The sequence below is a fragment of the Epinephelus moara genome, chromosome 6 (assembly GCF_006386435.1).
Source record: "Epinephelus moara isolate mb chromosome 6, YSFRI_EMoa_1.0, whole genome shotgun sequence".
Lineage (NCBI taxonomy): Eukaryota > Metazoa > Chordata > Actinopteri > Perciformes > Serranidae > Epinephelus > Epinephelus moara.
In genome coordinates this window covers 34,803,004-34,829,648 of record NC_065511.1, presented here as the reverse complement: position 1 = coordinate 34,829,648, position 26,645 = coordinate 34,803,004, and the positions used below count along the sequence as shown (strand labels likewise).

Below are 26,645 nucleotides of genomic sequence, written 5' to 3'. Positions count from 1 at the left end.
ACCTAGACAAAAGAAAACACGTAACATAAAATACCCCACCATAAATAAATCCTATTCATCGACCCTCTAACGGGAACAATATTCCATTGCAAATACATTACCATCATATGATACCTCATGTTCTCAGAACTGGCAGAGCAGAGAGTATCAAAGACCAGACAGAAATAGCTCTACTCTTGATGTCATTTGTTTTTGTGGAAAAGTTAAACAATTTATATTTTGAGAAAAGACATTTTAGAAAAGTGGTAGTCAGATGTAGGCCAGCCTTTTGAATGCAAAGTTTCTGCTCTTGTCACTCCTCAGGTAGCTACACCCAGACACAGATCTGTGTTTGTCTGATACTTCAACTCTTGCAAAGATGAGCCTGATTATCCAAATGCAAGCTTGAAGTCTGCCGAAGGGAGGAGAGCAGAGGAGTACTGAAGAAAGAGAGTGACACCATATAGTGCAAGAGATGCAGAGGAGGAAGGGGTGAAGCTCATAAGCTTAACACAGAAAAAGGAGGATAGAACATTTAGTCACTCTTTGCCAACTGGAAGTGGATTGCCTAATGACCACAAATTGAGAAGGCCTGTGAAATTATGTGACAGACTTCCTCCCAGCTTCCTGTTGCATTGTTTTTGACTGTGAAGGAACACCTACAATACTGGTGACTTGTTAACTGGACTGCAGTTTTACCACTTATGGGGAATTTTACTTGCCTTATGTGAAGACACTTCCTTAAGTTAACAGGAAATATGGAGAAAACTAAATTCTCTTTTCTTATGGTGAGTCGATTTCCTCAGAGGGGGTGTTTGGTGTGTTTGCCCATCCTGTTCCTAAATATATAAAAATATATAGAACATCTTGGTCTGACATGGATCAGTCTCAACTTTAAGATGCAACAAGCCCTTGTTGGTGTACTTGGCTGGACTGAATGAGAAAATTAAGCCCTGAAAATCTCTGAAGATGACTATGTCCTCTCCTGTGGGACTAGAAGGCATCACTCTGGCTCAGCCCATTCCCATCCCGACGCTGACTATCCTGCCACCATCTTCGGATACAGAGTCCTGGTCTCGCTCACCTAGCCCCAGAACGTCACGTTCTAGCCGCCACAGTCGTTCCCACCGCAGCAGGACCCGAACTAAAAAGCAAAACGAGGACGAGCAAGGCTGCGCTCCTGAGCAACAATGGGGCAAAATGCCGCAAATTGTAATAGAGGAGACTGTGGAGAGGGGGACCATTGGACGTCGGAGTCCTTCGCCCTCCCCATCTGCGGCCAGTCAGATGGAGGCCGGAGAGCAAGGTCTGGATATCCCTTCACAGGACCTCCTCCTGCCACCGTCTCGCTCTTGGTCCCGTAGTCCCTCTCCCAGCCGGCGCTCCCGTTGGTCCCTCAGGAGCCTGCTCAGCAGAGACTCTGACTGGGAGACCTGCAGGTTAGTGTGCTGGATTTATCCCAAATAACCAGCCAGTGATTAAAGAAAATATAATGAAAGAAATAATGAATTAAAGCACTAGTGTTCAACATTTTTCTTACTTCCTTATGAAGCCCAAACTAAAGTGTGTTTTTTTTTTTTTATTCTTGTATTCATTCATTCAGTTGGCAGATCTCTCACTGGGGATGGGCTCACTTATCTCACAGCTGCAGCACCACATAAGGTTCAGTGGCTTAGAACAGAGCATCCACCCTGTCAGCACTATATTTGATTGTCTCATGGGTATTCTGCGCTCATAGCTCTGTAAAATATCAGCCAATTTGCATTCAGGCCTTAGGAGACCAGATTTGGCTGCAATGACTGAGTGGAGTGAGTAGCCTCTCATTTGTGCATGTTGGTGGGGAATAAAAAGGCCTTACATCTGACAGATTTACTCTTAGTCGACTTTGCTCAAATGCAACATGAGGTCAACTATTTTGGAACAGGGAGGAGTTAATTAGCTAATGGCTTAAACTAGAGAGAACAGATTACACTGTTAAAATCCTGACTAAGTTGAGTTGATTCATGGTATTCTATGACGTCAGACTTAAAAGCAGGCCGACACTCAAATGGCTGAATTTCAGTGATGAACAAGAAATGCCCTTGCTACCCTGCGTGAGAAAAGAAAACAAACATATTGATATGTATTTCAAAAGAATAGCAAAAGCTTTAAAGAAACATGACCTCTTCAAATAAGCGAAACAGCAAGGTTATGTAAAGTGTCAACAAAGAAAGTGAGACCGCTGTTGTGGCAGTGAGGAAAAATAGAGCTGGGTCAGTCACAAGGAGCTAGCGGCGGGGTTCATGCACCATTTATCCTTCCTCTAAAGCATGACATCACCTTCAGCCAATGGGAACGAGCTCTTCGTCTGATGATGTCATGTGAGTCCAATCAGAGGAGGGTCTGGGCACCACTGCAGAGGGCAAGCAGAGGGTGATCCTCTCTTGTGCTCCATATAAACAGCTGTGCCCTTGTCCTCTTCATTTACACATCATTTTATTGACCCAGTTATATTGTTTTGCTGGATATTAATGAACTTTAATATTCAGATGACCCTTCAATGATGGTTTTACAGTGGCCTTTAGTTAAAAACATAGGTTTATATAGCCTAAAAAGCAAGAGAAAGATATAGTTGTAAACAGTGTTAGGTAAATCCTAACACATACTTCTCTTTCAGAAAAGCCCTCCTGCAAACCATAATTCAGATAAGGCATAAGAGATATTATTAACCTTATTCATACTTGGCACCAAAATTAATATTTGCTCATGAAATCCTGTGTTTTTAGCTCTAAAGACAAGAACAATTTCATATTTTGATGGCACAAAAAACATGTTTGTATGGCATGACAAACTCCTAAGGCACAGTTGATTTGTAATTTTCAAACAACTGTGACAAGGCTCTAACGTCTTCCCCAGAGGCGAGGAGGTGCTAAGCTGCCCTTGCAACCTCATGACAAATGTTTATTTTTCTTGTTTAACAGTGAAAAGTTTTTTTTGCGGATGAAATCAGCTGTGGGGTGTTGACGAAAAGGTCACTAGAGATGCAGTGGAGATGAATTTTGAACCACTGGCCTCATCACTGACTCTCGATCAGTAAATTCAAAGTGGTCAGGGCAATATTCACACTCGACTTTCATCATGTCAGTGGGGAAAACATGTTGTCATCTATAACAGTTCTTTATTTGGACTCCTTATAGTAACATAATGTAGCAACTCATAGTTATGATTATGTTCAAGTATCTTTCGATATTGAGAAGAGGAGGAGTTATGGTTGATGGAGTGAAATCTTGCAGTGTATTGTATAGGTGTGGTAATCTGTGACAGTTCTATAGTTCCCATATAATGATTTTAAAAGTATAGAAACTTGTGTTCTCACCATTTTATTTAAGTAAAGCTGTGTGTGACCCACTTAAACACTGGTTGGATGCACGACCAGGTCTTAAGACCGACGTTGGCCTATTCAGACTGTTAACATTGTTGGTCTGAAAGGTGTACAAGTCTAAACAGGGCCTGTATGCTGCAGTTTATCCTGATCATGCCTTCAAACCAGGCCTGCTACCAAGGCTTGTTAGACAGATTGTTGCACAGAAAATTAATTATATGTCAGTTTCCATCCGCAGTAAGCGTTGTACTATCACACAGATGTGTCTGTGTGATAGTAATCAGAGGGGACTCCAAAACATCTAAGTTGCTAAGCTTGTGTGGCTGTGGCACTTGAACAAATGATGATGTGTTAGAGGTGACTTAAATTGTCTGACTCTGTGCTTAGTAGTTTTATCTTCTGTGTCTGTCAGTTTCTACCTTAGGCAATTGAGGCATTTTATTTGAGGACATCTCCTATATTTTGACCAAAACATTTGTCCTGACCTTGGCCAGAAGGGAGGACACTAGTGGTGAAACAGTTCAGGTTAATATCTTGGTGTGTTTTCTTGAAGACTAAATCTATTAAGCGATCTGCTTTGCAATATCTGGTTGCAGAACAGTGGTGAATAAGGGCATAACTGCATCTGATGGATTCCTCACAGTTTCTAGATGCTCATTTGTTGAATGCACTATTTGTTCCCAGCCTTTGGGTGTTGGTGTTGCTATAGTTCAGTGGTGATACATTTTCATTTCCTTTTTGAATGTCGCAGTCACCACATTTGAGAAGGTAAAGTTGCCTTCACTTGTTTTGCACAACTAGCACAAATGATTTTCTGTTTTACATCTGAGAGGGTAATTCCATCTTACACAGAGTCCTTGTTCTACTTTTTTTTAATGTAAACATGTTGTGAAATTGTCATAATAACAACTTATCACATGTTTAGCTTTACAAGTATGTAGACTGATAGGCTTCTAATCCGAGACCAGTCTGAAGTCCAGTACAGTATGAAGAGTGTAGAAATGTCTTGGCCATACTGACTTGTTATTGAAGACACAACATTGCATCTTTTTGTCATGGTCTAAAACAATGGACATAGCTACTGTGATGTCACCCATTGGTTTTTGGACTCACGGTTTGGGGCCTTGAGTTTGTCATTGCAACTGTCGCCGTCTTGGGCTTTTGGAGCCAGAAGCGACCATATTTGGACGAGAGTTGTGAGCTGTGAATGAGCGAAGGGTGGATCTGACTCACAGACTGTAGAAACGCCTCACAGACAGCCTGTCACTCCAGCCACCCTGCCTTTTAATATGCATAACTTTGGGTCATAATAAAATGTAAATAGGTGAGTCATAAAAAATGTATCTCCCCTAAAGTTATCAGAAGCTTGAAATTAGCTGTAAACATGTTTATTTCTGCTGCTAAGTTGGGCATTTTAACATGAGTGTTTTAACAGGGATTTATTCTGTTATGGGACCCAGCTTCAAGTGGCACTTCTGCATTGGTTTAATTTCATAGCCTTGGAGGATGCCTCCTGCTTTTTATATATTTATACAGAGTATAGAGTGCTTTGTAACCAGTCAGCTCTAAGGTCAACTCCAGAGCTGATGCTTTTATTAAAACTCTACATGACTGTATAATACATATACATGAACATACTGTACACATGTACACTCACAGAGACAACATCTAACTTAAAATGACATAATAAATAGATTCAAAAACAGTTTTTACCCATGGGCCATCAGACTGATAAATCATAACATATAAAATAATTTTGCTCTTCAGGTGCAATCCAGTTTATTAGATAGTGCAATCCACTACTTATCAAGTGCTGTTTACTACTTGTTAGAGTAATCCTCCATTTATTAAGTGCAATCCACTATATTTTACATGTACAACAGCATCATACAGGCTTTTTTTTTCACAATTTATTTCTGATTTTATGAGTGATTATGTTGTCCGTTTTTTACTTGTTTGTTTATTGACTAGTCGGCACCTGATCAGATGTAGCACCAATCTTGTTGTATATTCTTCGTACAATGATAATAAAGGCTTTCTATTCTATTCTGTAATTGCAAAGGAGGTTTAGCACAGCTCAGTCAACAACACAGTGACCTGAGGACTGATTGTGATTGATTGTAACTGTGACCTCTGTTTTTCTGCCACACCGTATCAGTTCAGCTTTGTGACTTTTCCTCGTTCACATAGTCTGCATTCAGTTGGTGTGTTTACATACACTGTGTGATTATTGGTCCACTTTTGACAGTGTTCTGATTTCAGAAATTCAATTAATATTGCTGGTTAGGTCAGTCCCTATTGTACCCACAACCTGTTTTTGGTAATCAGCTTTTATAGTGTTATTCACTGGTTTGTTTTATATTATGGGTAGTGTGCACCCTAGGGATATGTCCATTTACACTGTTCTTCCCTCTCCTGTTCAATTGAAATAAGAGATTTTCTGTAGTCAGGAAGGAAAGGACACAAGAGTAGCACCTTTACCTCTGGTATACCCACTTCCTGTACATTTTTACAGCACTTTTTTAAGCCGCGTTCAGTCTCTCTCTTGAACCTTTTTCAATGTCCACCCAGCCCATGAAACTTGGACATTATTATGGGCCATTGGTGAACCTCAGAAAAACAGATTACACAGACTGAATGGTGGAGATGTCGGCCTAGCTCAGCCCAGCATGGATTATGATGTGGACTCTAATCCAGAGGGATGGACAGAGAGATTGGGGGTTAAGGGATTGCATGGGCTCTGGGCTTTGGCCAGGTGGATTCACCACAGGCAGCCATGGTCGATGTATTTAGCCTGTTCTGTTTATATATGATGCTACACTTAAGGGCCTCCATCTGATAGTGTGATGAAGACATTAATCCCAAATAATAAGCAACCTAATAACATCCCTTTGGTGTTTCAACCTCCAGTAATGACTGTTTCTGTTATTTATTCATCTTTTGATTACTTTCTTGAATAATCGTTTGATTTACAAAATGACAGAAATAAATCAAAAGTGCCTGGTTTCCAAGAGGCTGATGTGTCTTCAGATTGCTCGTTTTGTCCAATCAGCATCCAAAATCCACAGATATTCTTATTATTAAAAAGAAAAGGCATATATTCACATAGTTGTTGTTTTTTTAAATCAGCAATTATCAAAATATTAGTAAACTAACAGTTTACTCATGAGGATCAATGTAATTAAATTAACACAGTACTGTGTTGGAAATGCTTCAGATCCCCACAAATGCATGGGAGAAGTTGGTTAATGAGGTTTGTTTTCATCATCTGTTTGGTAAATAAATAGATGATGCATATAGAGCATGAGATTTCACATGCTGAAAAGGGCATTCATTGCAAAGATAGTAATGTTAGTAAAGGTTCTTGCGACCTCCTGTCCGTGAGGCACTGGTCCCTCTGAATTTAGATAAAACCTCTGTTTTGACTCTGCCTTATCGTCCTTATCGGTGCCCCCAGTTCAGCACCACCTCACCGTAAAAAAGCAAGGCCTCACTCAGCACATGGAGCCGCCTCCTCCCTCCTCTTCCTCCCTCCCTCCTCCCTCCACCCTCTCCCTTGTTGCAAAGGGGATTACGGATGGACGCAGAGACTGCAGCCCGTTACCGGGTCATGCTAACGGCATAGGGAGCAGCGGTCGGTCCGGTACCTGGCTGCGAGGTGCAGGGGTGTCAGCCACGATGAGAAATTAACATCCGACCGCGGGACGGTGGACGATGGCTGCATTTCTACCCCGAGGCTAAGCGAAGAAAACAAGGCAGAGGAGCGGACATACATCCCTGTGGCGCCTGGCTCGCTTTAGCTGCAGGAACACCATATTTTATACAACAGTGAGCCGCAACGTGTGTGTGTTTTTGTGCATATCAGGTGGATCGCGAACGCCTCATGACATGTTCGAGTAAGTGACATAACAGTCTCGTCCAGTGTGATGGATAGCGAATGCTGTGCAGTGATCTGTCTGTGGTGCTCATCGTTCATTTGGCGTGGTGAAGTTAATCACAGCTTTGCAAATCCCACTGATAACAAGGGTGGGACAGGCGTAGTTTATGTAGAATCACAGGTGTGCAGCCACAGTCTGATATTAGCTGTATAAACGGATAGCTAGCTGTGTGTTTATGTTCGTCCTGTCGGTGCACCCTCGGTCACACTGTCTGACTGGAGCCCCTCCATCCACCCCTCCACCCTGTTCCACTGACCATAGCAGCCTCCATCCTTGCAATATATAGCGAGTCTTCATTGAAACGTGTTGTTCAATTAATGTTTGACTTTGTCTTGTCTGTAACGTGTCCAGTGAAAGTGTTGAGTTTACCGGACTGGTTTGTTTTGGGTAGCCGGTGTGCTAGCTTCCCCTTTAGCCGATCAGTGCTAACTTAGCTTTAATGAATAACAGGAGAAAGGACAATGTTAAGGTTAGCTGCACTATACACCAGAGAGATGGCTGACTAGATGTTTGTGTTCAAAGTTCTGGCAATGCTGCCGGTTTGCTTTTTAAAAGATGTGCCGCTGACGGATTTAGCCTCGGGTTGTAAACACATGTTGACACAGATTCACATCACAGTGTCCTGGTCACACTCGGTGACTTACTAACAGCAAGCCTCTTTACAGCGCCCTTATGTGCGTTTAACTCAAGATAGCGAAGTTGTAATTATGCTGCTCAAACTAACATTGCTGCAACAGATATGTAATATTTCGGGTATCATTCTCCTGTAAAACAAACCTGCTGAGGATCAGGGATGGACGCCCAGTTTCCTGCTCCTTGTCCCAGCCCTGTTGCCTGGGAGGTGTTAACTTTGACTCATCCCATTTTCTCTCCAGTTGCTGTCTCTGACAGCTGGTAACCAAGTTTGGAGCAGTACTCATGTAATTTGTAAGAAAATGTTTTTTTCCTTTACTTAACCAAGTAAATATTGAATGGATGTTACGATAGAAGGGAGCATTTTGCGTCTTTTGACTCCTCTACCACACAAAATGGACCGACCATGGGTCGCCTACTTCAGTCAAGAGGAGCTGGTCATTATATTGGAGAGCTATGAAGAATATAGAAAACATATTACTGCAAACACTGTTTCTGTTTGCGAAAAAAAGACAAGAAAGGAATGCTGGCAGAAAATTGCTAATCATCTCTATTTGTAAGTTGATATATTTCTCTCACCACTCAGTGCACGCATCTGTTTTTACAAATATTTTTTTTTTAAATTAAGTGTTTTTATTTCAAAATGCATTCTTACATCTATAGTTAATACAAATGAATATAAAAGCAGTGAACATTTTTTCAGAGCCAAGAGTCGATTAAAGGTCGTAAGAGAGAATCTTGCGTCACAAATATAATTTGTCAGCTTTGTTTTCATTTAGCCTAAGACTCTCATTTTGACTCGTAATCTTTTCTTTTCCATTTTCAAGGGATGTCTATGAAACAAGAGCTGTAACAAAACTATTGGTATTTAGGTCTGACGCTGTGTACAAACAATATAGACAAACCAAGACAACTGCCACGCTACAGAAAAGTAAAGGCAATATACAGGTATGCGTTTCCAAAATGTCTAAAATAAAGTAAGAACATGAATTTGCCAGCAGTAGCTCTGACAGTTTCAAGTCTTTCTGTACATTCTGTACACAAGCAGATTTTTAAAAACACCACCTTAACACCACTCAGGCCAGTTAAGACTCCAGTTGGGATTGAGAGAGACAAAAATGAGAGCTATACGAAAGGAGTAAGGAACTAAATTGTCTTGGGGATTCACCACTGGGTGGGTAGATGGCACAAAAATCATCATCATCATCATGGAGGTGGTGAAAACACGACAGCGTTTGTCAAAACAATGTTAACGTAGGGATAGTTTGAGGAAAGAGGTTGTCTGGTGTGTGGAGAGCAGTCTGGCTCAAAGGGAGTGAATGAAGTGATGAGTGCTTGGTTTGGCTTCGTTAATGAAATTAGCAGCTGTAGCTCAGGAGGAGCCACTGCGATGCACTGCTGAGTGTGCAAGTAGAGCATTCATCAAGTTGGAGGCTATCTTAACTGTGTTACTGATGTGAAGCTAGCACTCGGGGAGCTACTTCTGATTCATGGTGTCTGCTCGTGGTAAGGGAATGAAAAATAGTTGTTTGTGTTTGAAAGACAAGCAAATGTCTAAGCTGACTAATGATGAATGTGGCGGTTGTTATACTTACAGAGGAATGAGGTGAAACCATGGGAACTGTGTTGTGGCGTAAATATAGACATTTTCACGTGTCACTGGCTTGAACCTACATTGCAAGTGTTTTGGCAGCAATAGGGTGACCCTGATGAGGACAGTAGAGACTAAACCATTATATTGTCAACTAAGCGTATAGTGTATAAAATGCATAATATAAAAAAATGACAGTCTAAGGTAAATTGTTATCTTGAAAATTGTTTACTTTTAGCAGTAGAGTTCTCATTGTTGTTTTCGATCACATTTATGTCAAATGACTAATCGTTGACCACTGCCTTTATCTGTGTCTGTGTCTAATGGTGCGTTTCAGTCTTGAAATGGTCAGATCTGTAATTACAGTGTAAACTCTCTGAAGTTCCTCGTAGATTTGATAGTGCTTTGTTCTAAAGGAAACTGCAGATCTTGTGTTTTGTAGTAATTCTTCTTGATCGGACAGTCCTAAGACCTATTAATGAATGGCCTTAAATACCCTCACTGTCTGGCTGCTGTACCAGTCAAAATCAGTTTAGCGGACAACACTGGCTGTACGTGGTTTTTCATGGTCTTAATTAAGCAGATTGAGATGGCATGCTATTATCACATAGGAAACGCCTGTAGCCTTTCTGCACAGCATGGCAATAAAGGCATTTCAGAGCAGAACTAAGCAATGAAATATGAAAGAGTTTCCTCTGTTCTCCCCAGACTTAAATCTCTCTCTGTGTCCTTTTTTTTTTTGTCTCCAGTACGGCCAGTAACTCTCCACGCAGCACCCCGGGCAGCTCTCCCTCCCTGCGGCGCAGGGTCCTTGGGGGTGGCAGGGCCAGTGAGAATGACGGAGGAGGAGAGAAGAGCAGTGGTGGAGGAGGAGGTTCAGATAGCCCCCTGCCCTCCATACCCTCTGCCTCCTCCCTCACATCTGCCTACCCACTTGCTTCTCGCCACTTCAGCCGCAATGCCAAGGTAACTCAGAATACCTGCTGGTCAAAGTGATGAGTTACAGATGAGTGCTGAGCTTTTGCATTGCATCATCATCAGAGACTCATGTCATTTTCATGATGACTTTTGAGATTTAAATATAAAACAGTATTAAATATCAAGCTAACAGACAGTTGCACGTGGAGGCACCATTCTGGCACAGTTTACCATCAATCTGAACTTGCTGCTGCATTTTCAGTTAGACTTTTGAAAGAAGTTTATAATAAAAAACACTGTTTTTGAGTGGAGGGAAGTCGCAGTAAATTGTCATCCACACCAGATACGTTGAGTGAATGTAAATGTTTATTTTGTATTTGCATTGCCTTCCATTTTAGCCATGTGAGTTGTTAGAATGTTTACTCTTTCTGACAGTGGACTGTAAAATGTTTGCTCTGTAAATTTACCTGCATTGTGTCTGTAGTTCTGTGTGCCTGAGGGTTTTGTTTAAGCTTTCACATCTCTTTTATTTCAGGCTTATTGTTGAGAAAAGAACAGCTTGTTATTATACTAATGACTGTTTAAATTTAAATTTAAATTTCATTACAGCCAGCCAGTGACATGTACCCTTTTTTAAAACTGAGAAGTGCTGAAAACTGAAAAACCTCAAGGTTACATAAAACAAGCATAGTCTGGGGACTAGACTGCCAGGATCACATGCATACAGATATCTCAGTGGGTTACTTAAAAATGTGTGTGGAAAGATTTTACAGATACAGATTTTACAGTCTGTACTGTAATCTTTTTATTGTTACAGAGAAATGTGAGTTCTGTTCACAACTAAAGATGCTGTTCTTTTCTTTTCAGAAAATGCAGAGCTGGTATAATGTGAGTATACACTAACACCCCTTAATTAGGCATTTTCACTCTAGGGTGTGTTTCTTTTGTTTCTAGGGTGTTTGTCTGTTTTTAGATTCAGGTAAGCAGCACTAGTTGACGTAGTAAAATGCTTATCATTGAAAGACACTGTTTATTCTTTAGACATTTAACCAACATATGTCAGCTGCTGTGCAGTTAGGGCTTGGTCATGTGGAAAAAATGAAAAATCCCAATATTTATGACCAAATACCTTGATATTGACATTGTAGGGTTGACTATTGGCGCTTTCATAGAATATTTATACCATCAGATAATTTTTATAAATAAAATGTGGAGTGTAATGTGTGCTGTAATGTGGATACAGTGACTAAGTTGATAAAGGTAAATAATTAAACAGCTAAAACAGTCTGATAAGTTCAGAAAATGACATCAGTTTACTGCAATGCAACCTTAAATATCAGGAAAAGTATCAGTATCACTAGTGTCATATGGGGTTTGGCACCAAACTCACTACTTTAAGGGTACTGACCAAATCAGTACCACTTAGTACCGATTGACATTGAATCCATCTGTGGCAAATTTTGGTGCCTGAGAGCGCATCTGGGTGAGATTGCTTGGTTTAGACAGGAGGCGGAAGTGCCCTTGAAGCCTGGAAGCCAGCCACAGAGCTCTGAGGTTGGCAACAAAGTTCAGCAGAGACAGCAGGTTCAACTTGAGAATGGAGGCCGAAGCTCTCTAAAACTAGGAAACTGGCTACGAAGCTCCGCGGCCGCTCCGTTGGCTTCTCAGCGTACCAAACTATTGCCGCAGTGCCGATCTGCCATGATAGTTTCAGCGTCTGGTCTAAATTATTTTAGTAATAGCCTAGTATCACTTCTAGAGGAGCAGTCACACGAACACACACACACAGACAGACAGACAGAAGATTAGCTCTATTTGTGATTAGAAAAGAGCAGAGGAGCCGAATTGCTTTTCAGTCTATTACGTTACCCTTCAAGCTTTTTCAAAAATGACATTTTTGTTATTACAGAGAAAATAAAGCACAGAAAAAACACTGTTGGGCACTGGTACCAAATTACAGGTACCAGAACCAGTTCAAATGTGAATGGTACCCAATCCCAGTTTCACATCAGCATATCAATACAATATTAGTATATTGCCCAGCCCTATTTAAAGTGAAATACAATGTTCTCCTTTCTCTCTCCTGTCCTTACCCCCAGGTTCTCAGTCCTACATACAAACAGCGGAACGAGGATTTTCGTAAACTCTTCAAGAAACTTCCTGACACGGAGCGACTTATAGTGGGTGAGTGAGACACATCTGTATCAAGGACATACTCTCTGTGTGCTAGACTCATGTGACACCATACAAGGGCTGTCCCTTTATGGTCATAGATTCGAATAATCAGTTGGACACCCCTCAGTCAGTGTGCGGTGTGCTTGTGGGGAGGTATTGGTCTCCAGACTTATCTGCAGAATGAGGCTCCTCACTCTTCAGTACAGGCAGCTGCGGATATGGAGACAGCTGCCTGGAAGAGGAGAACTGGTCTCTTTTCAAACTCTCAAACTGTATGTGGAAAAATAGGAGCAATAGTTGAATAATCAGCCAAGTCTGATTCGACTGACATAATTCCGAGTCAGGTACAGCCCCATGCCACACGCTCAAGAAGATTAAAATAAAACAATCAACCTTTTGATTTGTTGAAATGATTTTTGATACAAGCCAGTGTCACTTTTTTTTTTTTAATTGACCTTTTTATTTTCCTGTTCCTTTCCTCAGACTACTCTTGTGCGCTGCAGAAGGACATACTGCTTCAGGGCCGCCTTTATCTGTCAGAGAATTGGCTCTGTTTCTACAGTAACATCTTCCGCTGGGAAACCACTGTAAGTCATGCACGCACTGTGTACACATTCGCATGCACACAATCAAACAAATGCCTGTTGTAACTTGGGCAGTGTCACACCTGCAATCAGATAAGAAGCCCTTTTAATGTACTTGTTTGCAGATCAATATAGATATGCTCTGGCCCTCGGTGAGATAAGAGTATCGCGCACAGAAATACACACTGAAGCGTACACACAGTAAATCTCTCCCCTCTGTATAGATCACTATCCTGCTGAAAGACGTAACCTCTATGACCAAGGAGAAGACTGCCAAGCTCATCCCAAACGCCATCCAGATCAGCACTGACAACGAGAAGGTCAGACTCGGGCACAAATAATATTGTAGTTTGGGCCAATTATCAAATAGTGTTGTTTTTTAATAGATGTTTAAATCTGTAGTGTATTGAAACACTCTCTTTCCCTTACAGTTTAAGTTAACTGCCAATAGAGAAACATGAAAAGCTGTTGATGCTGTTTGCTTCAAATGATCTTTTTTTTGGCTAGTGAAGCAGTATGAAATGAGCTGACTCAACTTTATCTCCACTGACTGTGGCAAAGCAAACACCCCAACCAAAAAAAGTCTATAACATTTGTCTTCATTCTCCCTTCTTTCTTCCTTCCTTTCCCCCCTTTTCTTCCTGTCTGCTGATATTCTCCCTCTCAGCACTTCTTCACATCTTTTGGCGCAAGGGATCGCAGCTTCATGATGATTTTCCGTCTGTGGCAGAACGCACTGCTGGACAAGGTACAAGCTCCTCTCCCACCCTTCTGCCTAGTGTGACATGACTAGTAGTTAACATCTTATAATAGACCAGAGTGTCAAGAAGCAGGAGATGGCCACAAACACAGGCTTGGGAGAACAGTATAAATCACTGTTATTTGCTGTGTTTGAAAAGAGACATTTATTTGAACAGCGCTGGCGCAGTAACACAGTGAGGTAGTGTTAAAGCACATGGTAACACACAGCTAGGTGAAACGTATTGACATAGGGCTTTGTTTAAATAATATACAGCACACGGTCTAAAGTGCATGGTGCAAGTGCATTAAGGGCATGGAAAACCCTACTTTTGCTAGTTAAATGCATATAATCTGGGCACAAAGTAAGGCACAAGGGGCAAAGGGGTTGTATTTAGTCAATTAATTAATCATAGGTGTGTTTTGGGCGTAACATGAACTCAGCCAATCTGAGAGTTACCTCCCATTCCCTTTAAAAGCCAGGTGCACCCACACCTGGTGCATTGCTGTTTAAATGGGGGATTCTGCAAGTTGGAGAGGCAAGCAAGTTTCTGCTGAAGAAACCGGATCTGCTTGTGCGCAAAGTAAAAGTGCGGCGCAGACTATCTACAGGAGCAGCAAAGCTCCCTGAGATGGAGCAGGCATGGGAGGAGGTAGCAGTGACCGTGTCCTCATCACCTGGCATCACTAGAATTGCTGCACAAGGCTGAAAACTGTATAGTGATGTCAGGAGATGGGCAAAACAAAAGCTTGCTGCGTACTGGAAACACCATACAGTGTGTGTAACAAGCAGAGTGTATGTACGTTGTATGCACATCTTACAATCTGAATGATGTGCCCTTTAAATAGCAAAAAAATACTGCCCCATTAACTTTAGACCAGGTTTTTGTTGGACAATGGTGCAATCTTTTTCTGTTGCCTCAGAATAGAATTGAGCCAACGATGTGCCTTACCACATCTCATTTTAACATCTACAAGCCAATGGGTGCAAGTACATTTGCTACTTACACAACATGGGCGCTTGTTGAGAAAGTGACAACGGCTTCAGTCTGAAACCAGCAATGACAGTTGCACTGCGTGCTGCTTTGCGCCTGGTGTCTTAATGTTTAGTCTGCAAAAGGCTATCAAATGAAATACTGCCAGAAATAATCAAGGAACTCTATATTGTGATTGGAATCAGAGTTGCTAACTTTAATACTACTTTGCTGATATGATGGATTCAATTTGTCATTTGTCATCACAGAGGTCAGCAAAATTCAGCATAGTCTTTTTAAAGCACAAATTTGACCAAAAATTAAAGTGAAGACCAAAAATATGTTGCTTGTGTATTTAAATGTTGTTGGTTCTAAAAGATAAATCTGAAGTGTGACCCTCATGAATTTATTCAGTGTTATGCTGGTAATAAAGTGGCTGTATCCTGAGTGGTTTGATGTCTGCCATTTTAATTCAATCCTTTTTTTTCAGTCTCTATCCCCCAAAGAGCTCTGGCACATCGTACACCAGTGTTACGGCACTGAGCTGGGCCTCACTAGTGAAGATGACGACTATGTCTCCCCCACCGCCGAACACATGAACGGCCTACTGTAAGTATTCATATGTAAATACATGCCAATGTGTGGCGCAGTGCATGTAATTTGTTTACTTGTATTGTTTATATATATGTATGCAGACATGTTAACACACTGAACAGAGTGAAAGAGTAAGTAATTTGTGTGAGGGTATTGTGTCGTTGGCAATTTCATTCTATGCGACTTGTCACAACATTTTTGACACTGAAGTGCTAGTTATGTAAATAAATACTGTACCACTGTTCCAGAAGGGACGAGACAGAGAGGCCAAAACTTATTTTATTGTGTTTTTATTTGCTAAAACAGAAAAAGTAGTCAAGAAAACAATCTTCATCTGAATCTCAGGTTTCATGTACTGTATGTGCAAACACCTCCAGCCCAACTGACATACATGTAGCATGAAAGGTTAGTTAGCTCTTTCTTTAAGCAAACAAGCAGATCCTCGCTTATCAGAAGACAGTGTGTGTGTGTGTGTGTGTGTGTGTGTGTGTGTGTGTGTGTGTGTGTGTGTGTGTGTCTGTCTGTTTTTAGCATAACAATTGCATTATATGCCTGGTTAGTTAGATATTCCCCAGCCTTGTCTCTTAGTCCTTTAACAAGCACCTGGCTATGTCTTTCTCTCACAGACTTTCTCCGTATGTATCTCTGTCTCACGCTCTCTCACTTCCTCTCCCTCTGTTCCCTAGGCCAGGAGATGAGTCAGTGTCGGTTACAGATCTACTAGACCTAAGCTCAGTGTCAGTTCCCTCTACGGGCAGCTCTCCTCCTCCCCTGGTGCCCTGCGGTTCAGCCAGCCCTCCCTCAGCTACCAACCTGGGGGGCTCCTCTCCCCCTTTCTCCGCCTCCTGTCTGCCCATAGAGGTGCCTTCGTCATCTGGACGCAGACTCAGCTCTGAGCCCCTCGAACCCAGCCCGCCCACGTCCCACAGCTCGATGCCATCCACCACTCCCACCAACGCCTCTGCCTCTGCCCCGGCCTCTGCTGCTGCCTCCTTTGTGAGTGTTTTTCTTGACATCCACATGTGCTTAAGCGTGCAACATTGCAAAAGCTGGTCTTCAGTGTGGCGTTATGCATAGTCTGATCTCATAAGATGTCCTAGTTTTTTATTACTTCATGTGCAAGACAGCTGGGCGAGAGTAATGACAGACCTGCACCTCATGCAAGGCTGAGATTGTTATGCATTTTAAAAAACTAATAATTATCCCATACAGCTGTGGACTGTCAGTACCACATGCTTCAATTCAGTAGAGACCTCCACTTTAATAATCAGATTCAGCACAGACAGAGCAGAGAAGTCCGCTCACTAATTCATCTGCTCCTGCTATTGGTGTTTCAAGACACCAGCCTGATGTTTGGACAGCTGGCTAGTTAGCATTAGCTGCATGGCAGGGATGGGCTGAGTAATGTAGAACTCAACACACTGCTCCATTTAACTGCCATGGCTTCACCTCTCATAACTAGAGATAACACCTCGTCACCTCCTGTAGATGTGACTGCTAGATACACTACTATAAAGCCAGAGTCAGCTGGCCATCTAGAGAGTCATAAAGTTGAACTACTTAAGTCACACTTAATGGGACTGTTGTGACTCATGACAGCTAATGTAGATGATGTCTTTGTTGTTACAATGTTTGTGTGCATGTTATAATGAATTTGTCATATCATATTTCTAAGCAGTGTAATCACTGCTTCACTGATGGATCTGGTGGATTCTATGTTTGTGTAAAGCCAGTGTGTTAGCAAGTAAATAATGGCATCTAGCCAGCTGTAAGCTGTGTTGTATTTGATTAACACGTAAGATTTGTACACTTGCTTGATACGTTATATCAAGTGCAGGCTGGCATCAGTAGTACTTAGTAGTTGCATTTTAACCATTAGGTTTTTAGTAAAGTGGGCTGTTGTAATAACGGCAATGGTGCAATACCGTGCTATTGACAAGCCAACCGGAGGTTATGGCAAGCAATTGCAACTACCACTATGTTTGTGGGTTGTTTTTTTTAGCATGGGAGCACCACATAACTAAACTATGCTACAAATTCCAGCAGCATGATGAGGCGCTGAGTGTCTACTCTGTGCTGAGCTCTGCAAGGTTGCCCTTTCTTTTTTTTTCTGGTCGCTGAAAGTTGAAAAATATTAAACCATTTGGTAAAGCGCTGCTACCACTCATCTGTCATTTTTACTCAGCCGTCCAATCACAGTTGAGGAAGGGGAGGACGAGTAGCCCACCGCATAGGCCAGCCATCACATTGCTGAACAACAACAGTGGAAGAGAAATGAATACTGAACTTAAACAGACTGGCCAGTCTGTCCTCTTTCCCTACATGCTTTATACTTCCCTTCATCCAGAGCATATTCGTTGCCTTGTACAAACGGTTTTACTTCTACGGATCTTCTGTATAATAGCAACCAGATGCAACCTAAGCATCTCAGCTTAAAAAATGCTGCGCCTCTTATAGCCCTACATTGTCCTTAACAGTGAACAAGTATTTTATTTTTTTTAACACTGTGTCATCTTTGTCATTTGAAGGCATTAAAATATCCAATTGCAGCCTAACAATGAAGCTTATTTACAAAGCACTTAAATCAGGATAAATTAACTGATTTGCAAAAATAACAAACAATGGCAGTAATAACACATATTGCGCTGTTGAGCAGCTCTTATTCACTGCAGAGGAGATTCCTTCACCGCAACAGCCCTACTAAAACCTTGATTCATTTCTGGCCTTGTCTGTACCTGTGAAAGTTTGTTTATTAATTGGATTCAGATTACTGCTCTAAGTAAAAACAGATGCTTGATTACAGAAATAAATAATTTAGTACATGGCAGGCTTGTTTGCATAGCACCCTTTCAAACAATGTGACAATGCTTAGAAAATGCAAAATTAATGCATTAGATCAACATAAAAAGACAAATACAGTCACTTCAAAACAAAATTAAATGAAGTGAAATACAATAGGATAAAAATACTAGACAAGAAATACAGGATGTGTTCAAGTTAAGATGTGGAATACTGTGTAGTTGCTCCATTTGGTTCTGTGTACGATCAATTCTGCTCAAAAACAGCTGCTGTGGTTGTTTCCGCCACAGTCCTTATCTTGATATGTACAGATCAAGCCCAAGCAAAGCTAAAGTGAATAAATGGAGTGCTCTGCTGACTGTGTGCCGAATCTCAGATTAATTGCACGGCTACAGTGTCTGCTCAGGCTGCGTCAACACGAGGTCAGCTCAGCTGAGGCCTCTTTCCTCTCAAGTCATATGACAATGGGGTGATTTCTCTACAAACCTCTTGCTAACTGTCCTCTGGTGTGCGTTTTTTCCCCCTCACTGCATCAGTATCTGGAAGAGGGTGGAGACAGCCTGTCCGAGTCAGCCAATCACATGCTGCCCCCGCCAACCACCAGTCTGGGAAACCTCTCCTCATTGGACATTACCAACGATGAGGAACTGCCCACAGACCCCAGCAACTCCTCTGACACGCAGGAAGAGAGTGAGTGTTGTCTTGGTGAACAAACCACCACAAGAACCCAATAGAGATGAGAAGGAGTAAATTATATGAAGATTAGAACTGAGTACATGCACTTTAATAGTAACTATTAAAAGTACATTTATTGATTTTTAATGATGTACTTTGTTAATTAAGTGAATAAAAATCAGAGAATACACAACATTCAGTTCTGAACTTGCAGCCAAAGTTAGATCTATCTCAAGGACTTGTAAACTCTCATGAGATTTTACGCTGTTATACTAATTTTTCAACTCTCTTCTCTATAGTTGTCGTGTCCTCTTTCTTTACTTGGCTTATTTAAGGTTATTAGTTTTAATCTGGCTGTAAACTATCATAGTTTTATTATTTTCCCTTCCCCTGATCTTTGTCAATGATACATTTCTCTCTGCTTCATCGCTTCCACCTCTTCTTCCTTTCACAGTGATTGCAGGGAAGGTTGTAGAAACATTAACATGGAGTGATTTACTGCTCCGTGGTTGAATCTTTCCTGAAGTACATCAAATGTGTTGCATGTTGTTTTGGCAGATTGTCAGATGATTTACCCGAAATTGCCTCCAAGCTGACAAGTTTATGATTTGATTGTTTGGAGGTTCTAAAATTTAGCGCATAGCATATTTAATAGCAGAATGTGTAAACCAGAAACTGCTCAGTAGACCTTCACCCATTCAGGAGTAAGCAGAGACATACAGCAGCAATCTGTGCTTCCCTTGAATTCATTTGGCAATAAAGTCACTGTCATATGAAGAGTAAGTGTGATCATTATAATACATTCTAAAACATACACAGCTGATGTGAAGTTTGCATAAAAGTTTTAAATGACCTAAAGATGCCTTCACAAGATTTATAACTCGGATCAAAGCAGGGACGAATGTGTAACCACAGCTAAAAATATTGAGTCAAAATAAGATCTAAGGAAAAGTGAGTCATTTGTGTTTTCCTCTTGACTTTCAGGTGAGGTGGAGTCGTTCTGTGCTGACCTGAGCGGGCGGCTGCACATCAACACTGCGGTCCGCATGAGTGTAGACAAGCTGCACGACCTGCTCTTCTCTGCTGACACACACTTCATCCAGCACCTCTTCTCCCAGCGACACTTTACTGGTAGGGAAAACACACACCTACACACCAGGGCTGGCCGATTGGTCAAATATTACTTTTAATAAAGATTTCCATTTCCAATATTTGGGGAGATGAATAAAATGATTATTGTGCTGCATTGTGTTTTGAACAATGCTTTTGTTTTATCTTGTGTAATAAATCCAGCCAACCCCTTTCCTTTACAGTGCTGTGCTCAGTGTTTCCAACTTGATGAATTTCTCACAAGATTTAGTGACTTTTCAGACCCTCGTAGTTACTTATTTTAACAAAGTTATATTTTTAGGTTGTCCGCCCCTTCATTCCATCTCTGTTAAGGAGAAATCTCAAATTTGGCATAAACTTCTACTTGGACGCAAGGATGAACTGATAAGATTTTGTTAGTCAGAAATCAGTGCACAACGTGTTTTGTGCATACGAATTGATACGCTACTTATGACAAAGTTTCAAACAAATCTCTCATAGGATAAAATGAGATTCACTGTGACATCATGATGTTTTGCAAAAACACTTTCTGACTATTATTCTACGCCAAAACTCAGGAACAGAATGGGAGACATTTGGTCAGATACTGAATTGGTATTGATCACCTTGATATTGTGCTGATTGTATAGATCTTCTGTGCTGCCAGGTTGTAGATGTGTGTTTTAGGACTTGTGGCTTCTTTGCAACAACATCCAAATTTGAAGTATTGTCTTGCCGTCACGGCTACATACGAGTCTGGATGGACATGGATGTAAACTGCTAGCAGAGGCGCACAACTGCAAGGCGGTAGTATTTCATTTTAATTATATTTAAAGTTTAAGAAAATCCACTGTTAAAACAACATGTTTTTAGAAAGTTCAATAAATGCATGATGATCCCAAAGTCTTTGATTAATCGTGTTCAATAACTGTGATCTCAATATTGACCAAAATAATCGTGATTATGATTTTTGCTATAGTTATGCAGCACTGCTAAACACACAATTATGATGCTCAAAACTTAATATCAGCCTATACACAGTTTTCTTGAGAGTTAGTCAACTCCCATTGATTTTTATTGATGAAATTTTAAGGCATGGTTGGTTTCTATTGGGTCACTGACGTTTGAGAAATCTCCTTGAGCTCTTTCTCAAGCTGTGAAACTGCTCAGCTTTGATAATTATGTGATTTTCCTACATTGCCCAGAATGCATCTCAGCAACCAGCACAGAACTTGCATTAACTTGTTTCATAACATGAAGTGCAAGAGAGCGGGTTTTTCCTGTTGACACAGTGACAGTTAGGGCCCAGTGTTTGTTGTTCTTCTGCTGCTCACTGGACTATTGAGGCTGCTGCGGTGTAAAAGACACTTTAATTCATGTCTCTGTCAGTAGAACCTGATGTTTGCTGTTGATGTTGATACCGTGACATTTGATGCACTGCCAGTATCTGCCTGTGCTTTCACTACACTGTCAGTTATCTACTAGAATAAGAAAACACACCGGTTGCAAACATCTCTTCATGTAGTCTTTAAATGTGTGTTCTTTGTCTGTGGTGTTATTGCTCTGTGAAAGTAACTGTGTTCCCCTTGTGAGGCAGCTGTGCTACTCGTTCCAGCTGATAAATACCAATATAGTGAAGTACCCACACCCGCCCCTCAAAGACATGCTGTAGCACACTGTATTGTGCCACTAATGAGGGTGCCAAACTAGCTGTTTACGCTGTGTTAACCACCCTCTATCACGGGTTCTTCTCCTTTGTGACACTTTTTTTTTCATACACTGTCTTGTCACTGTATAGCCATTTTTTATTTGATAGACTGATAATAAAGGTCATATTTGCATAAATGCAAGGTTTATTTTTGACTTTTTTTCAGTAGTAGTTTAAATGAGGACAGAGGTGAAGCGGTGGAGCTGCTTTGGCCAGTGGCTACCACAGTTGGAAGCCCAGCCCGCTCGGGAACATTGTTTAGCTCTAATTGGGGCATTTCTTTCTTTCTTTTTTTCATGAAGGAGCATGGAGTGAGTCCCCTGTTTTCTCTCTTTCCCCCTTCAACTCCTCTGGATCTCTTGGTCTCTCCTTTTCAGTTATAAATTCTCTCTGTCCTTTCACTCCCTTATTTTCTCTTGGGACTTTTTATTTCTTGCGCTCGCTAATTTGCTCATCTCTTTTCTCTCTCTGTCTCTCTCTTAGACCTATCGGTGGGTGAATGGCAGCAGGACAGCAGCAGTGGGAATACCAGCCGTGTGCTTAGCTACACCATCGCGCTCAACAACCCACTCGGCCCTAAGACCGCCCCTGTGGTGGAGACACAGGTCAGTCCTTGACAAACACCGGCCTTTTATTATTTCATTATTTAGCCCTTTGGCACACAGGCTTTGCTGGAGGCAAATTACCAAGACAGAAACACTGTGCTTATTTAGCTGCAACTGGAGCGGGACTTTCTCTGTCGTTGTATGTAGTTGTGTCTTTGGGATCTTTTTTCTGATTTTATATTTCTAATGGTTCCAGTTTTGGGCCTAGTTAGGGTTCCAGTGCAGATGTCAGGACTTGAGGTGATGATCTATTGTAACAAAAACAATTTATTTTTACACATTCACGAAAACAAATGAAGCATTTCATTTAAAAATAAAATATCTACAGTGTGGAAATAATGTTACATCTGCTCTGACCAAATAATTGCTACCACACAATTAATGCTATACCTTCATATGTCCTTCAGCTACAAGATTGTTACATTTTATCAAGTAGAAGTTAATTTAAATTATTTATCAAGCTTATGTAACACTATTCCATTCAGACTTAGATTCATCTTAGTTTTCAGAATTGATTAATCACCTCCTTTTTAGCACTCATATTGTGGAGCTATACTACTGCTGTACTAATTATTGATTACAAAAACAAAACCACATAGGGCAGGTAATGAAATCGATGAATGTCTGAACACAGAGTAACATCAGTAACACCAACTACCCCAGCCAGCCTTTGACCTTTTCCCTGAAACAATAAAATATTTACACTGAAAACAAAAGAGAAAACATCAGTAACATACAGAGGTTAGAAGCCGTGTTATGCTGGAAAACGTATGGTTCACATGATGTTTAATCGGACCACATCGGAAATCAAACTTTGATTCTCTGCCTGAGCCCAACTGTGACCTGAACCGACCTGTTAGGTTCAGGCTATGGACCACTGTGCACACTTGAAGACAGCGCAGCCTGTTTTGCCAAACCTGTTGGGCCCGAGAAGCATAGCCGACAACAGACAGAACTCCTGCCATGGTTGGGCTCAGGCCAGGCTTGGACAGAAACTGTGCAGGTTCATGTTAGGTCTGATTTTTTTTTTTTTTTTTTAAGCTCATCAAAGCTCGAACTGTAACGTGGAGTGAAAAGCCTGCTGTCACAGAAAGGGTAGGGGTTCAACATGGGGAAACACTCGGTTGTTCCTATGAAAAGTGACAGAAATGTGAAAAATGAAAAGAGAGAACTTTGGTGAGATATCAAACCCTGCTTGCTCTCTGACTTCCGCACAGCTGGCTAATCATAGTTTGAAGAGGCCGTGAATATCTGATTGTCAGTGTCAGAAAGTTACAGAAGCTGTTGCACAGGAAAGGAAACAAGCAGTTCTGATGAAGCATACTGATGTCTTGACAGAAGTTATTTATCAGTGGAAGAAGCCTTAACTAGCCGACGGGTCAGTCAGTGGTTTAGCTATGTATCAGAGGAAACCAAAATGTTTGCATACCATTAACTGTGCTCCTCCACTTTTCTTCCTGCTTCCAGACGTTGCATAAGAGCAGCGCCCGGGGCGAGTGCTTTGTGGTGGACTCTGAGGTCATCACCTCAGGCATCCCTTACCAGGACTACTTCTACACTGTCCACAGATACTGCCTCACCTCCATCAACAAGCACAAGAGTCGGCTCAGGCAAGTTTGTTGTTGTCTTATTAGTGTTATCATTGTGGGTGGCATTTTGAGCTCACCGATTGGCTGTGAAAACCACAGTAAAAACAAGAGCCTTGAGTGACAGTCACACTCAGGATCACTCTCATGTCGAATGTGTTGCTTTACTTTGAGAGCTTATCGATTTCATGACACATCCTGTGACTGAAGTGTTAAATTTATTCCAGATATGCTTTGTAGGGCTGTCAACGACTATTCTAAATTTAATAAAAAAAACAGATATTCAGATGTGAAAAAACAGCACTACCCTGGCTGTCTGCCAGCAGCCCAGGCCAACAGGAGACACATATCAACACAGATCATCAATTTGATATTGCTCAGAGAGACAGCACATTCTCAGTTTCAATATAGCATCACCCACGGTGCAGCAAGAGAGGTCTACGGTCTTTAAACTAAGTTTTACAGTACAGGACATCTTATTTGTGTATTTCGGGTGCATTTGTAAATCCAATCTGAAGGTTTAAACTAAAATATGAGTGCTGTTTTTTGAAGAAATAAAGCGTTCTATTTCTATATGAATTAACAAACGCCTAATTTAAAATGGGTAGCGCTCCAACAGAGTGCCCAGAGTACAGTCTGCCACTCCAAGAGTGCGGTGCTCTGATTAGCTGGTATATTGTAACAGTGCTCCGAATTAACAAACTGTCCAGTTTGTACCAAAGTGTGCTCCAGTGCTGGGGATGACTATTTACAAATGCAACACATGCACATATTTTACAAGACATGTTTATGTTGAAAATTGATATACGTAGTAGTTTTGTCTCGTTATATTAGTCTCTACTCTAAAATAAAATGCACAAATAGATATTTGGGTGGTTCAAACCTATGTTTGTTTTTTGTTGTTTTGAGAAGGAATAATTGGACATTATTTTGTTTTTACAGCTGTAGTGCTTTGCTTTGCTAGACTAAAACAACTGTCGGCACAGATCTTGTTCTTTCTCTGGGTTTCACGATGAAAAATATTCACTTTGACCCAAAGTGGCAAAGTTAATTTCTTTTTTGATACTACAGTCGACAACAGGTCCCATCCACAACTAAAAAGGCAAAAAATGGAGCTTCAACTAACAGCAGCACCACATATTAAAAAGCCCGTACCATCAGTGGGATGTGAAGTAAACAGGCTGAGTGCAAAATATATGCAAATCCAAGAGCATTAAAAGAACAGCAAACAATGACCTAGCTTATGTACGTGAGCAGCTGCTCAGCACAGGTGTTGAGTTTTCCACTGATGACCTACAGTGTACCCCACTTGCTTGTCTCATACACAACACAAATTAAACAGTCACATCCAAACAGTGGTGATGGAAGGGATGAGCGGCGTCATGTTTCATCACCTCTTTACATTTAATCCATAGAATCCTTGTTTACACACGCTCTCAGTCTGCAGCAAAATAGATGATGCAAACTGTAGCTGAGTCGTTAAGCTACTAAGCCTGGGGACCAGAAACTCTCATATGAGTTAAGCCCATCAGAGCTTTCTCTCCCTTGTTTCGCCAAGTGTCCCTTGCTGCGTTCCTGATAACTTAAAAAAAAAAAAGTCAGTCCTAACACGACACGCCTACCTTTGTATTACAGGTCACTTTTTGCTTGACTTTTTTTTCTCACCTCTGCATACATTAAAGGCAAAGCCACAGTTCATATTAGAAAAAGTGTCCTGACACATTTAAATGTCTCAAATGGGAGAGATTCCAATCAAATATCATCTGTGTTTACTGAGCTTAAAAACATTTGATAGACACAGACAGTATGAAGAATGACATCATCATGGCATGTAGATCTATAATATTTTGAAATGAAAAGTAGGTAACTTGCTTATACAGTACATTATATTTCAAATAAAATAAGTTCCATCAACAGACTCACATGCATAATAATTCTATTTTATAAATAAATAAATATTATGCTAACCTACACTTTTTGGGGTATCATGTAAACAAATAATCTCCTCCAGCTTTTGGTTTGAATATTCTCAGATAAAACAAAACAGAATTAAAAATATTTGCTAACAAACAAAAACAAACATGCAGGCCTATCTGGCTCATAGCATTCTAAGGAAATTAAATAATTTCGGTTTGCTTTGTGCCCTTTCTCAGACAAAATAAAACAGAAAAAAAAATAAAAACACCTAAAACAATAACCATGACCTATTCCTGGCTCATCTAATTTTACTTACACTTTTTTGCAGAAGTAAAGCGTGCAGCTGTGGGCTTAAAATTAAAGATGCCAGGTGTCTAGCCACAACTTGCGATGCGCATACGCCTTGTGACCTTGTCCTACCCAAGGCGACTTTGCTACGCTGTTTTGATTTGACTCTGCAGAGAGAATCGTCTCTTTGCAGGTACACCGTAGACGGGGATCAAGCAGAGCTCCTGGGTAAAATATTTCGGACATTGTGACCGGACAGATTTAAACATGACAAACCTTTTCCCCGATATAAAAAAAAAAGGTTATTACTGGATTACATGAACCCTGGGCCAAATGTATTATATTTGACTTGATGGCTTGTCAGCATTTTACCACTACAAGTACAGTGGGTGGCTGTATGTATGTCAGCACCTCAGGATCAAAGAGCAAAGGCTTCTGTCTTCTTTCTGCATTTTGCACTGATCTGAGAGACAATCCATATACATAGAAAAAA

The 26,645-nt window shown here is 41.0% G+C and overlaps 1 protein-coding gene across 6 annotated transcripts in view; it reads left to right on the top strand.

The window, feature by feature from the left end:
- The window catches only part of gramd1a (GRAM domain containing 1A), a 42,091-nt gene that overhangs the window by 3,587 nt on the left and 11,859 nt on the right, over window positions 1–26,645 (top strand). For 2 of the 6 annotated variants that reach the window (XM_050046981.1, XM_050046982.1), the window contains 13 exons: window positions 304–1,418; window positions 10,252–10,468; window positions 11,288–11,308; window positions 12,520–12,604; window positions 13,079–13,182; window positions 13,404–13,499; window positions 13,847–13,927; window positions 15,382–15,500; window positions 16,172–16,481; window positions 18,821–18,974; window positions 19,944–20,090; window positions 22,240–22,361; window positions 23,829–23,971. In XM_050046981.1, the coding sequence (XP_049902938.1) occupies window positions 949–1,418; window positions 10,252–10,468; window positions 11,288–11,308; window positions 12,520–12,604; window positions 13,079–13,182; window positions 13,404–13,499; window positions 13,847–13,927; window positions 15,382–15,500; window positions 16,172–16,481; window positions 18,821–18,974; window positions 19,944–20,090; window positions 22,240–22,361; window positions 23,829–23,971 (2,069 nt within the window). In that variant the 5' untranslated portion in view covers window positions 304–948. Of the gene's footprint in view, window positions 1–303; window positions 1,419–6,911; window positions 7,237–8,134; window positions 8,468–8,783; window positions 8,860–10,251; window positions 10,469–11,287; window positions 11,309–12,519; window positions 12,605–13,078; window positions 13,183–13,403; window positions 13,500–13,846; window positions 13,928–15,381; window positions 15,501–16,171; window positions 16,482–18,820; window positions 18,975–19,943; window positions 20,091–22,239; window positions 22,362–23,828; window positions 23,972–26,645 lie in introns of those variants that run through there. The other 4 variants (XM_050046984.1, XM_050046986.1, XM_050046983.1 and 1 more) reach the window with 4 other exon arrangements.